Raw genomic sequence first — 14150 nt, forward strand, 5'->3', positions numbered from 1 at the left:
AGGGCTGGGAAGAGGCTCGTTTGGATTATAAACACCGGCATAGACCAGTTGGGCCGAATGGTCTGTATCTGTGCTGTACATCCTATGTAATTCTATATGCAATTAAAAGGAAAGTGCTGGTGAGGGGGAGCCCTATCCACCAGCACAGTGAACCAGCAACTATATACCATTGGCGATATAACAACAGTTGTCCTGATGACTCAATCTGTAAATGCACCGCCCATTGTAGAAGTAAGCCGTACAGATCAGGAGCATCCCAGCTTTGATCCCACTCCGTGCTGAGCCAGTTGATCTCAACCATGGCTGCTTTAGCATTGTACGATTGTCCTAAATAACCCTGGGTTTGGCGGGGTGCAATATAGTGATCACGCCTGATCACTTTTCAGTGCTCAAGGGTGGACATCAGGCTAAGCTGTGATGTCTCCCTCCGTCGAATAGACGGCCAAAGCTCATTCACGAAGAACAGACACTTGGCTGAGATATCAGAGAGCAGTCAGCACCTGTGGAACTATAATCCCAGTGTGAGCCTGTCCGTCCCTTGGGAAGAAGAGAGAAAATGGCACAGGGAAAGTAGGAACAGAATTAAGGAAAGTGGAAGCTTTAGAAATGAATGGTGGTGTTCAAACGGAGCTGTGACAGGAGCGGCAAAGACACAAGTTATGTAAAGGCCAGGACTAGGTTAGATATCAGGATGTGGTTCTTTTCCCAGAAAATAGTGGCCCTGTGGAACAGGCTGTTGGCTCATGTGATGAACGCTGATTCGCTGAATTCCTTCAAGCAAGAGGTGAACCTGTTTCTGGCTGGGGAAAAGATCACCTCGTATAAAAGATAGGTACTGTACTGTAATCAGGGCCACAGTGGTCCCCTGGTCTAGTTACAGTCACCTAAAGGGAGAGGAATTTTCCAGATGTTTGTTTTGCCAATTGTCCGTGGTTGTTCGCTTCTCCCAGGAGATGACATGGCTGGTTGGGGTGGTGAGGGTCTGTATTGTGATGCGCAATGCATTGAGGTTGTGTGGCATCGGCTGGATGGACCAGTGGGTCATTTCCTGTCCATCATTGTTGTATGTTCATACTTTTATCAAAGCCCGGCATGTTTTAATAGGAGGAAAGCTGATGGCTTGACCCAGGAGGCCAGGAAGTAAAATGGCAAGTCTAAGTCCTTACGGTTTGCTGCAGAGGAGGTGATCACTGGCTACACGCATTTCCTTTTCCCGGAATTTGATCACACACACTTTCCAGTCCAGGTCACTGGACATGATCAGGAATAGAAGCCCTGGCTGATTTACCACTTCCTAGCCCCAGGACAGTGGGGGCAATCGTAGCACCTCAGTGCATCAGTTGCATCAGTCAGCAGACTCAAACTAGTGATTAAACCTGGAACTTTCCTGGTCTGTACTTTTACAATCTTACAGTACAGAAGGCGACCATTCGGCCCATTGTGCCTGTGCCGGCTCTTTGAAAGAACTATCCAATTAGTTCCACTCCCCTGCTCTTTCCCCATAGCCCTACAAATGATCCAATTCCCTTTTGAAAGTTACTATTGAATCTGCTTCCACCGCTCTTTCAGGCAGCGCATTCCAGGTCATAACCGCAAGAAAAATTCTCCTCACCCACCCCGGTTCTTTTGCCAATTATCTTTAATCTGTGTCCTCTGTTTATCGACCCTCCTGCCAGTTGAAACAGTTTCTCCTTATTTATTCCATCAAAACACCTCATAATTTTGAACACCCATATTAACTCTCCCCTTAACCTTCTCTGTTCTAAGGAGAACAATCCCAGTTTTTCTAGTCTCTCCAAATAAATCCCTCAGCCCTGCTACCATTCTAGGTGAATCTCCACTGCACCCTCTCCAAGATCTTGACATCCTTCCTAAATCGTGGTGCCCAGAATCCAAAGAATCATACGGCACAGAAAGAATCATTCGGTCCACTGTGCCTGAGCAGATTCTTTGGTAGAGCTCTCCAATTAGTCCCACTCCCCTGCTCTCTCCCCACAGCCCCGTAATTTTTTTCCTTTCAAGTGTTAATACAATTCCCTTTCGAAAGTTAATATACTGGATAGCTCTTTTTTGGCCATCACAGACACGATGGCCCGAATGGCCTCCATCTGTGCTGTTAACTTCTATGAATCTGCTCACCACCCTTTCAGGCAGTGCATTCCAGATCAGAACTCGCTGTGTAAAAATGTTTTCCCTCATGTCATCTCTGGTTCTTTGGCAAATCACCTTAAATCTGTGTCCTCTGGTTACCGACCCTTCTGCCACTGGAAAAAGTTTCTCCTTACGTATTCTATCAAAACCATTCATGATTTTGAACACCTCTATCAAGTCTCCTCTTAACCTTCTCTGCTCTAAAGGAGAAAAACAGCTTCTGTAATCTCTCCACATAACTGAAGTCCCTCATCCCTGGTACCATTCTAGTAAATCTCTTCTACACCCTCTCTAGGGCCTTGACATCCTTCCTAAAATGTGGTGCCCAGAATTGAACACAATAGTCCAGCTGGGGTCTAACCAGTTGTTTGTAAAGGTTTAGCATAACCTCCTTGCTTTTGTACTCTATTCCTCGATTAATAAAGTCAGGGATTTCATATGCTTTTTTAAACAACTTTCTCAGCTTGTCCTGCCACCATCAAAGATTGTGTACGTACACCCCAGGTCCCTCTGTTCCTGAACCCCCTTTAAAATTGCACCACTTTCTTTATATTGCTCAGTATCGCACTGGAAACTGCCTTTACCAACTGAGTCATAGCGAAAAGTAAAGTGATCAAAAAAACAAAAAGCAGACTACTTACATGCCACATACAGCGATGCATTCTTGCTCAAGGCGTATCCCAGGTGGTTGCGTGCCACACACGTGTATATACCCTCGTCAGACTTCCCTTTGCGTCCCTGGTTCAGCTGATAGAAGAAGAGGGAGCCATGCGGCAGAAGAGTGCGCTGGGATTGAGGGTCGTCCTTGCTGGTCTCCACACGCTCGCCATTCCTGTACCACTCGATGACCGGCTGGGGCCTACCCTCTGCCCGACAGTTCAAGGTAGCCGGATCTCCCCTGGAAACGGCCAGGTCAGTCGGGTGTTCAATTATCTCAGGGGGAGATTCGTCCAGGCGTAGTCTGGAACCTGAGACACAAATTCCAATTAGTACCAACTGATTACCAGTATGATTGCGATACAACCGCTGGGAAGCTGGGTTGCTTCATCAATTGAATCTGAAAATTGCAGAAGGAGCAGGTTGACATGTAGGGTAGTGTAGTGGTTATGTTACTGGACTAGTAATCCAGAGAAGGCGAGTTCAACTCCTACATGTCAGTTTGAGAAATGAGCAAATTTAAATTCAATTGTTAAAAATATCTGGAAATAAAAAGTTGGTATCAGTAAAAATGACCATGAACCTGTTGGAAAAGCCCAGCTGGTTCATTAATGTCCTTCAGGGAAAGAAACCTGGCCTATATGTAACTCCAGTCCTGCACCAACATAAGAATTAGGAGCAGGAGTAGGCCATATGGCCCCTCGAGCCTGCCCCGCCATTCAATAAGATCATGGCTGATCTTCAACCTCATCTCCACTTTCCTGCACTATTCCTGTATCCCTTAATTGAGTCCAAAAATCCACCAATCTCAGCCTCGAATATACTCAACCACTCAGCATCCACAGCCCTCTGGGGTGGAGAATTCCAAAGATTCACAACCCTCTGAGTGAGGAAATTCCTCCTCATCTCAGTCTTAAATGGCCGACCCCTTATCCTGAGACTATGCCCCCTGGTTCTAGACACTCCAGCCAGGGGAAACAACCTCTCGGCATCTACCCTGTTAATTCACCTCAGAATCTTATATGTTTCAATGAGATCACCTCTCATTCTTCTAAACTCCAGAGAGTATAGGCCCATTCTACACAATCTCTCACCATAGGACAGCCCTCTCATCCCAGGAATCAATCTAGTGAACCTTCATTGCACCGCCTCCAAGGCAAGTATATCCTTCCTTAGATAAGGAGACCAAAACTGTGCACAGTACTCCAGGTGTGGTCTCACCAAAACCTGTACAATTGTAGCAAGACTTCCTTACTCTCGTACTCCAACCCTTTAGCAATAAAGGCCAACATGCAATTTCCCTTCTGAATTGCTTGCTGTACCTCATGCTAACTGAGTTTCTTGTACTAGGACACCCAAATCTCTCTGAACACCAACATTTTAATAGTTACACCATTTAAAAAATATTCTGTTTTTCTATTCTTCCGACCAAAGTGAATAACCTCACATTTCCCCACATTATACTCCATCTACCACCTCATTGCTCACTCAATTAACCTGTCTAAATCCCTCTCCATGCTCTTTGTGTCCTCCTCACAGCTTACTCTTCCACCTATCTTTGCATCGTCAGCAAACTTGGATACATTGCACTCGGTCCCTTCATCCAAGTCATTAATATAGATTGTAAATAGCTGAGGCCCTAGCACTGATCCTAGTTACAGCCTGCCAATCTGAAAATGACCCATTTATCCCTACTCTCTGTTTTCTGTCCGTTAACCAATCCTCTATCCATGCTAATACCTTACCCCCAACCCCATGTGCTCTTATCTTACTTAACAACTTTTTATGTGGCACCTTATCTAATGCCTTTTGGAATTCCAAATATACTACATCCACTAGTTCCCCTTTATCTACCCTGCTAGTTACAGCCTCAAAAAACTATAATAAATTTGTCAAACACTATTTACCTTTCATAAAACGATGTTGACTTTATTATGATTTTCTAAGTGCCCTGTTACCACTTCCTTAATAATGGATTTCAGCATTTTCTCAATGGAATGTATATTAATTGAGAATTTTGGAATATTTCTTTAAATGATTGCCACTGCTTATCTACTGTCATACCTTTTAATCTAATTTTCCAATCTACCTTAGCCAACTCGCCCCTCATACCTATGCAATTGGCTTTGTTTAAGTTTAAGACTTTAGTGTCGGACTTAAGAATGTCACTTTCAAACTCAATGTGAAATTCTATCATATTATGATCACTCTTTCCTAGAGGATCCTTTACTATAAGTTTACTAATTGACCCTGTCTCTACACAAAACAAGATCTAAAATAGCCTGTTCCTTGGTTGGTTCCATGATGTATTGTTCTAGGAAACTGTCTCGAATACATTCCACGAACTCGTCTTCCAGGCTACCTTTGCCAATTTGATTTGCCCAATCTATATGCAGATTAAAGTCCCCCACAATTATTGTATTATCTTTGTTTCAAGCTGCTATTATTTCTTGATTAATACTCTGTCCAATGTTATAGCTACTGTTAGGGGGCCTATAAACTGCTCCCACCACTGTTTTCTGCCCCTTGCTATTTCTTATCTCCACCCATAGTGATTCTACTTCTTGATCCTCTGAGCCAAGATCATTTCTCACTACTGTCCTTATGTCACCCTTAATTATCAGGGCTAGCCCCCCCACCCCTCCTGTTCCAGTCTGCCTGTCTTTTCGAAAAGTCAAGTACCCTGGAATATTTAGTTCCCAGCCCTGGTCACCTTGCAAACATTTCTCTGTAATGGCTATTAGATCATACCCATTTATCACTATTTGTGCCACTAATTAGTCTACCTTGTTACAAATGCTTCATGCATTCAGGTAAAGAGCCTTTAGCTTTAACCTTTTACCACTATTCCCTGCTTTTATCTTATTCACTGATGCACGATTCCCGTTAAAATCTCTGTCCCCTCCGGTCACACACTGCTTATCTTTACCCAAATCGCTACTCTGCTCCATTGCCTTGACTTTTCTCTCTAAATTTCCCCTCACCATGGTCGACTCTTCACTCTCCTCTGATCATAATCATAATCATAATCAACTTTATTGTCATTGTTAGTGCACAAGTGCAGTACAACGAAATGTAGGCTTGCGGCTCCCGAGAGTGTACATTTTGATTAAGACATTTAACATTCAACATTCATTTGGCTTGTAATACATAAACATAAACATAATAAAGTGCATTGGCAGATGTGCAGGCTTTAGAGTTTATTTGTAGAGTTCAGTAGGATGACAGCCCTGGGAAAGAAGCTGTTCCTAAATCTGGTCGTTCGGGTGCGAATGCATCTGTAGCGTCTCCCAGATGGCAGGGGGGTGAACAGACTGTGGCTGGGGTGGGTAGGGTCTTTGATGATGGTCAGTGACCTCCGTAAACAGCGTTTCTGGTATATGTGCTCTATGGTCGGTAGCCACTCAGTTTAGGGATGGGCAATAAATACCAGCCTGCTCACGAATCCCACAAATTAATTTTTAAAAAATATGTCCTGACTTGTGCTGGCGTACGGTTTCAAGGCCTCTAGGATCCCTCCAGTATCTCAGCGAAATGGCGGTTCTTTGTGGCTGTCTCTGCACAGCGAGTGGCAGCAGGGTTTGGAGGGATCACAGCAGAGTACGGTTCTTTTCTCACCAAATGTCCACCACTCGTGCACACTTTCAAGGAGGTGTCAATTGATAGCGATCAGGAATGGGAACACTGGCCAATTTCCCGCTCTCTAACCCAGGGGCACTGAGGTCAATTATAACATCCCCCCCTCCCCCAACTGCTGCCCAGGCCAAGATCAACCAACTCACCTCAGATCTTCTACTCTGTGCGGCTTCACATTAAGTCAACTCCATTGGGACAGCCAATCAATCTTCTAGTTTCACTGACCACTAATTCCTGTTATAGGCTTCAAATTAATGTTTCTTACTTTTGATATTTTTGATGAATTGCTTTTCCGTTTTTGCCCCAGCATCTAACCTGCACTCTATCCGACCAGAGAGTGCCTGATGTGGCAGAGCAGAACAAGTTTTATTTTGCATCTAACCTGTGCCGTACCCAATTTGGAGTGTGAAGATTAGAGGTTGATTTGCTCTGCATTTAATCTAGGAGTACTCACGAAGGAGATTATCCACCAAAAGCAGAAAGTGCTGCAGTCCACAGATTGATGTCCCTCGTCCAGATGGGCACCAAAGTCGCCCAAATATACCAGAGCTGAACTTCCACGTCCTGAAGTTACGGTGGTATAACCCCCGCAGAAATTATACCCCGATATTTACCATACTTCAGTAATTTGTCACTGTCAATATAAATCTAGCTATCTCATTGAGTTTCATTTGTTACCCAATTGTCCCAAATCCCCACGTTTTAGCCTGTCTGTAGCTGATGATGGTCCAAAGTACAAGAACAGAATGGCTTTGGGGAATATGGTTGATTTCTTTCGCATGGCCTGTGAGCGTGCGTGCGAGCAAGCGCGGCCTGTGCGCGAGAGCAGGGCCTGTGTTGCTGCCCAATAATTTTCCTGTGCAGGGCTGCGCTCAGACAGATCAGATGAAAAACATCCACACTGCTTCCCTCCCACAGCTAACAAAACAGGAAACCTTTCCAAATCATACACCACATACCCGGAGATCTTGTTGTTCCGATCACCTCTGCCCCAAGCCCGGACATCATGCCGGACTGTGCAGACCTCCAGTATGACTCACTGGAATGCCATGCAGGAAAGGATTCCATTGCACTCCTTACATCAACAAAACTCTAGATACATCTGTTCCAGAGCAGAGTTTATTTTAAACTGGGAGCAAGAAATAAGAGGTAATTCCGAGTTTCTGCATTATCCGACGGGAAGTTGCACCAGTTTATAAAGAAATCAAACTAGTGTTGACTTCCTCACAAGATAATTAAGGTTTTAGAGTTTGTACAGTTAACCATGAAAACTGGGACATATCACCAGAACAGTACGGTGCAAGTCTCTATAGCTGGGGGTTCTCAATGCACTGGTCATACCCCACTTGGTGTAGTGGCCTGTTTAGGTCATTAAGCCACAGAAAGTGGACACTATGGGGGGAATTTTTCGGTGGGGGGGTGGTCAGCTGGCGGTGGGTCGGGTGGGGAAAAAAAAAAATTTTGACAGCGGGTCGGAACCCCGCTCTCAGCCCGCTACCTTTCCCAGATGTCGGGTCTGTCAGCGCTGAGCAGACCTGACACGCAGCGGCGGGGGAGGCAATTCAGGTCATTATGAACTTGTTAGCAGCCCATTAAGAAGTATTTTGAGCTCACCTTTACATTTTACGAGGTCGCCCACAGGGTCCGCGCTGCTCGGGGATCATGTCAGGTAAGCAGGTCGGGAGTTGTATGACCATGGAGTCATCTCATTACTTGACAGCTGCAAATGTGCTATAAAAGCTCCCGTCTCACAGTTGTTCACTTTCAAAGCGCAAAAGCTGTTGCTTACTGCATTTGGAACTCAGATTGAGCTTTATACAGGTTGCAAGTGTTTAGAGTAAAATCTCTATCCGGTGTCACCTCATTGGAACAACCTCTCTCACCATTGACAGATCGCTTCTGTCATCTCAAGTTCACCTGCCATCTATTACATCAGCATCTGTGCCCTTGAAAATATCTCACCTTGGTCCTCAGAATCCCACCATGATCAGCCCCAACACCAGCAGCACCAACAACAACACCAACCTTCTCTGCAATCAACTGATACTGCACAGGACAGAGGGCATCAGCACCCGACCACATTGCTGCCCGGGAGGCCAGGGATGGCCTCACCATGACCAAATTTACTTCACTTGATGCTGTACATCCTGGCTGCCACATGATGCGCCAGGTTGGCACCACCCCACACCAACACCATAAAGCATCCCTACAATGCCCAAGTCATTCCTTTCACACACATGACCATTGCAAGGGGTACAGGTATGTCTCACCATTCACTGCAACTCACTAAGCCACTTCCAAAGGTTCACACAAGTTTGTCCAAGAACGCAAAGTGTTGAAAATAAAGATTTCAATGTTTAAAAGGATTAACAGAAACTTCACATGAACATTGGCTAAAATACACAAGTGGCTACCCTTGTGTGTTGTTAGTTGGTATGCTTGCAGCAGGATGAGGGGGAGTGTGAGGGGTGGCTAGTGAGATGGGGAAGTGATAATGTAGATGGAAACATAGAAGATAGGAGCAGGAGTAGGCCATTCGGCCCTTCGAGCCTGCTCCACCATTCAATGAGATCATGGCTGATCATCCAAATTCAGTACCCTGTCCCTGCCTTCTCCCCATATCCCTTGATCCCTTTAGCCTTAAGAAATATATCCAACTCTTTCTTGAATATATTTAATGAACTGGCCTCCACCACCCTCTGTGGTAGAGAATTCCACAGGTTCACCACTCTCTGGGTGAAGAAATTCCTCCTCATTTCAGTCCTAAATGGCTTACCCCTTATCCTTAGACTATGACCCCTGGTTCTGGACTCCCCGGCCATCAGAAACATCCTTCCTGCATCTAGTCTGTCCAGGCCTGACAGAATTTTATAGGTTTCGATGAGATCCCCTCTCAATCTTCTAAACTCCAGTGAGTATAAGCCCAATCAACACAACCTCTCCTCATACATCATTCCTGCCATCCCAGATAGAGAGAGAGGGATGGGTGGAGGTGCAAGGTAAGTTGGTGTGAGTAAGGATGTGCAGGAGTAGGGTACGAAAGGCAGATTGATGGAGATGTGATGAGTGGCACAGCAGGATGAGGTTGAGTGTGGCTTTGTACTGACGTTTCGTGATCAACTGAGATCATTGAAAGGTTTGCGCCACTACAGCCTGGTCTGCCTGACCACATCCCTGCTTGCGTCCTCCTGTGCAATGTGCAACCAGGCTGCTTTGATCTCCTGGGGAGGTCTCTTCCGCCGCATATGGAAGGAGTCATGGGAGGGCCTGGGTGCAGCCATGTATCTTTGTGCAGTGCTCGTCAGTATGTGCGGCACCTCAATTGTGTAGAACACTGACAGCACAAATGTCAAAATCAATTTGCGCACGGTCCCTTTAAGGAAACCGGCTGATGACGCGTCACCGAATGATGTCATCGGACCCGCTTCCTTCAATTGGCCAGCAAACGTGCTGGGCGGGCTTGACAAGCCCAATCAGGGGAAAATCATTTTGGACAGTGGGCTGGAGCCAGCAGCGGGGTCGGGCCCCGCCACAGACATCGCCCACCACGGACCCGCCGAGTAGGGGAAATCGCGGCCCATGTTTTGGTGATGGTGCAGAGGAACCTGCAGCTTCCTAAACCCCACACAGGTGCCAAACTGCAACACCGAGTGGGTGAGACCTCATTCACAGAAGCACAGCAACATTCAAGAAAGCCGATCTGAACCTCAGGACATCCCAAAACGCTCTACAACCAATGAAATACTTTTGAAGTGGAGTCACTGTTGTAACGTAGGAAACGCGGCAGCCATTTTGTGCACAGCAAGCTCCCACAAACAGCAATGAGACAAATGACCAGATAATCTGTCTTTTAGTGATGTTGGTTGAGGGATAAAAAAAAATATTGGCCAGGACACCAGGGAGAATGCCCCTGCTTCTCTTTGAAATAGTGCCGTGGGATCTTTTATGTCCGCCTGAAAGGGAAAACGGGACCTCAATTTCACATCTCATTTGAGAGATGGCACCTCTGACAGTGGTGCTGGCAGTGGGGGGCGGGTGGCAGCGGCTACTCTCGACCAATGTTTCCTCTAAGCTGCGCGGGTCGCGTGGGGCTTTCTGCTGGTCCCATGCAGCCCGGGACCACCTTTTCTAATTTTAAATTTCGCGCATGCACGAAACTGTAAAGGGGCCGCGCATCCCCAAAAATTTTTTGCGGAACATTGCTCTCGACTCCACATTCAGGTACGTATTTTTTATAGCCTTACATTTTCAGTGGCAGCCTCCAGTGGTCCTTTTAAGGATCACCGCCAGTTAGGCCACGTACAGACCTGATTTTCCTGAATGCAGTCGGCCCGGCGCGGACTCCATTCAGGACAACCCAATTTTGCACAGGGGGCCTCAAACAGGCACTCGGCCCCTTGATTTGCATATGCAAAGGGCTTAATGCCCGTTTCAGGCGCAGACCCTGGATGCCTATTTCTTTGCCTATACCAATATGGTGGGCATCGCGCTCCTGCTCGTAATGAACGCAAGTGCTTCATTCCCACCACATTGGAAGCTCAGGTGCCCATTTAGCGCCCGAGAAACAGGCGTGGCACCATCGATTTTCTAGACCAATCTTTCTTGGGCTGCGAGGCTGATTTAAGCACAGTCTCCCATAAGCTTTTCTGTCATGAAAATTCTGGCAGATTATGCAGCAGACGAACCGTGGATAAAAGAGTTTCCATTCTGTTCACTTATCAGGTGCCGACTTTGTTGGAATTTCCTGTACTTTGACTTAACCCCAGCCTCAGATATCCGGCACAAGGATGACAGTTCCTCAGAAACCACTTCCCTGTTTATCAAGGACTCTGATGTGAAAGCTGTTTCTATGTCCAGTCGCTGCAATGGAGGGCGGGGGGCAGCAGGATAATACGAAAACTGAGCTATTTCTACCACAGACCGGAAGTCGGTGGGTGTAAGCATGGAGCCAGCGCCTGGCTATGGAAACAGAGCCAGTCCATTCTCAACAACAACAATTGAGTTCTGATGTCAGGATGTCCGCCTTTTATTCTGCAGGGGCTCTGAAAGAGTGATGTTTATGATAGGGTATTGTCGTTGGTGCCTTTGTACGTGAGGCTACAGGGACCATTTAGTCTGGTTTATGCAGGCACTTGATGCCTGACTTTGCTCCTGTAAGTGGGTGCATCTCTCACCAGGACCTCCAGGCGAAAGGAGGCTTAAAGTAGGTGTTCGACAGGTTAACAGAATCACTAGCGAAAGGCTGGTGGTAATGCAGATTTTCTAACTCATTACAGTGCCGAGACTGAGGCATGTTTCTGTGTCACGTTCTCATGAACAGTGTCGGCAACATGTGGACTGTTGCTGCTCTTGGAATGGTGGGCAGGGCAGTATTTATTGCCTTTCCCTTGTTGCCCTGAGGGAACCAAGAGTCAACTAAGTAATGTGGGAATTGAGCCATGTGTAGACCAGACCAGCTTGGGATGGCAGGTTCTCTTCCTTAAAAGGCATTAGTGAACCAGTTGGATTTTCCACAGTCACTTCCATTGTCATTTTCCTTTCCTGGTACCAGATCACTGAATTCAGTTTCAACAACTTGTTGCAGTGGGATTTGAACTCGCAACCTCTCGGTTTGCGAAGCTAGTTAACATCTTTACCACACTACCATCTAACTCCTCTCCTGTTTGATTGGTTTGCCTGTATTAATACCAGCCTTGCTAAAGCGGAGACGGATTCCTGTCCTCACTAGGTGCCCGTTCATGGGCTTCCCAAAATGGATCATAGGAGCGCAGGCGACAGGAAAACAATCAGGAGCAGGAATCTAGGCCGACATTTCCCTTCCCAGCCCTGGGCACAGAGACCAACCGTAGTGACTGCAGCCGCCCTGGCTAGGATCAGACAACTCAGCTCAGACTAAGTATCATTATTTGGATTAAACTTGTTGCTTTTCCGGAGCAAGCCCCTCACACACCGTGGTCCATTGTTCATATCTGTGTGCCCGTTTGTTTATTTTTGTGCATTTTCAGTCCGGCGATTAGACTTTACATTACTTTTTTCCACCTTTTGTTTTCGTATGATGGTGAAAGTGGCCAGAGTGACACGGGAACAGGAGGCGGCCATTCAGCCCCTCGAGATTTGTCCGCCATTCAATTAGCTTATGGCAGACCTGTACCTCACCTTCATTTATCCACCTTGGTCCCGTATCCCTTTGGGGACAAGCCTTCAGGTCCTCACTAGAAACAAGGAGATGCTGCCTAGAATTCAGAGGCACCATTTTATGTTTGAAGATGTAGGGAGGCAGAGGCTACAAGGTACCATTTGTTCTATTTTAGGTTGTGAGGTTTTTTTGAAAACTTATTTTCTCATGTGGCTCTCAGTCTTTTCTTAATTATTTTGATGACCATTAGTGGATGGGGGGGGAGTTGGTGGCCGGGGTGGAAGAAGAGAGCCAGCATGAGCTAGGGTGTGAAAGGAGAGAAGCTAGCCTCCATGATATCGTGATACCCATACCCTGTGTGAACAATTTAACACTCAGATTAAACAGAGAGTGCCAATGCACACCCAAAATTTTTCAATGAGAAATGTGGGAACCCCCCGCACCCCACTACAATCCTTCCCCATTATCTTCCGGTACACAAGAGATCCGTCATCTTTTTAGCGGCCGGGGAGGGGGCGGATCTGACAGCTTTCACTAAATTCTAGGTTGGTGTGTATAGAGACACGGGGTAGATTTGCATCTTCACTGGCAGGATGGTAACCTGATGGAGTGGATCGCCCGCCCATCGTACTGTGCTGGCCACTTCTCACTCTCCTAAGTGATTTTTGTACTAGCTTCCTCTATGCGGGCTCTTCCCGAGCCAATGGAGCCAAAGATTTATCATCTTCACGGCTTTCTACCCCATTTAAAATGGCCCTACAACACATGGACAACCCCACGTACATTTTCCTGGGTGGCGCTGCTATCTTCAGAAGCTCGCCATGCAGCCAGAGCCAGGAAGACCGGTCTGGGTCACAGCGAGGTCAGGGCAGTGGGCAGAAGTCCCACTCCGACCTCCCTTCAGTGGTGAAACTGCTCTGGATGGCATGTACGGAGATGTTGGGAGTTAATTTTTGTCTTTACAGCCAGGACAGTACCTGGCAGATCAGATCACCTGAACCTTTACAGAACCCGCCTGATTTTCATTCCAGTAATTTCAATAAAAACCAGGCGGGTTCTGTAAAGGGCAGGAAATCCACTCTGTCAGATTACCACCAAGGTGGTGAAGATGAAAATTTACCAGAGAGAGAGTGACAGAGGAAGACCAAAGCCATTGTCCGGTCCCCGCCACCAACTCCATCCCTATCCCTGGCAACTGTCTGAGGCGGAACCAGACTGTTCCCAATCTGTGTGTCATACAGTATTTGATGCCGAGATGAACTTCCAATCACATATCCGTGCCATCACTAAGACCGCCTATTTCCACCTCTAACATTGCCCGTCTCCGCCCTTGCCTCAGCTCATCTGCTGCTGAAACCCTCATCCATGCCTTTGTTACCCCTAGACTTGACTACTCCAACGCACTCCTGGCTGGCCTCCCATATTCCACCCTACGTAAACTGGAGTTCGTCAAAAACCTTGGCTGCCCGTGTCCTAACTCGCACCAAGTCCCGTTCACCCATCATCCCTGTGCTCGCTGACCTACATTGGCTCCCGGTAAGGCAACACCTCAATTTTAAAATTCTCATCC

The 14150-nt window shown here is 46.7% G+C and overlaps 1 protein-coding gene across 2 annotated transcripts in view; it reads right to left on the reverse strand.

Annotated features, from left to right (window-relative positions):
* robo4 (roundabout, axon guidance receptor, homolog 4 (Drosophila)) overlaps positions 1-14150 on the reverse strand; it is a 183740-nt gene that overhangs the window by 135253 nt on the left and 34337 nt on the right. For both annotated transcript variants that reach the window (XM_085968075.1, XM_085968076.1), the window contains exon 2: positions 2793-3119. In XM_085968075.1, coding sequence (XP_085824201.1) covers positions 2793-3119 — 327 coding nt within the window. The remainder of the gene's footprint in view (positions 1-2792; positions 3120-14150) is intronic.

The sequence above is a fragment of the Somniosus microcephalus genome, chromosome 26 (assembly GCF_052327205.1).
Source record: "Somniosus microcephalus isolate GS21.2 chromosome 26, FLI_Smic_1.0, whole genome shotgun sequence".
NCBI classification, from domain to species: Eukaryota; Metazoa; Chordata; class Chondrichthyes; order Squaliformes; family Somniosidae; genus Somniosus; species Somniosus microcephalus.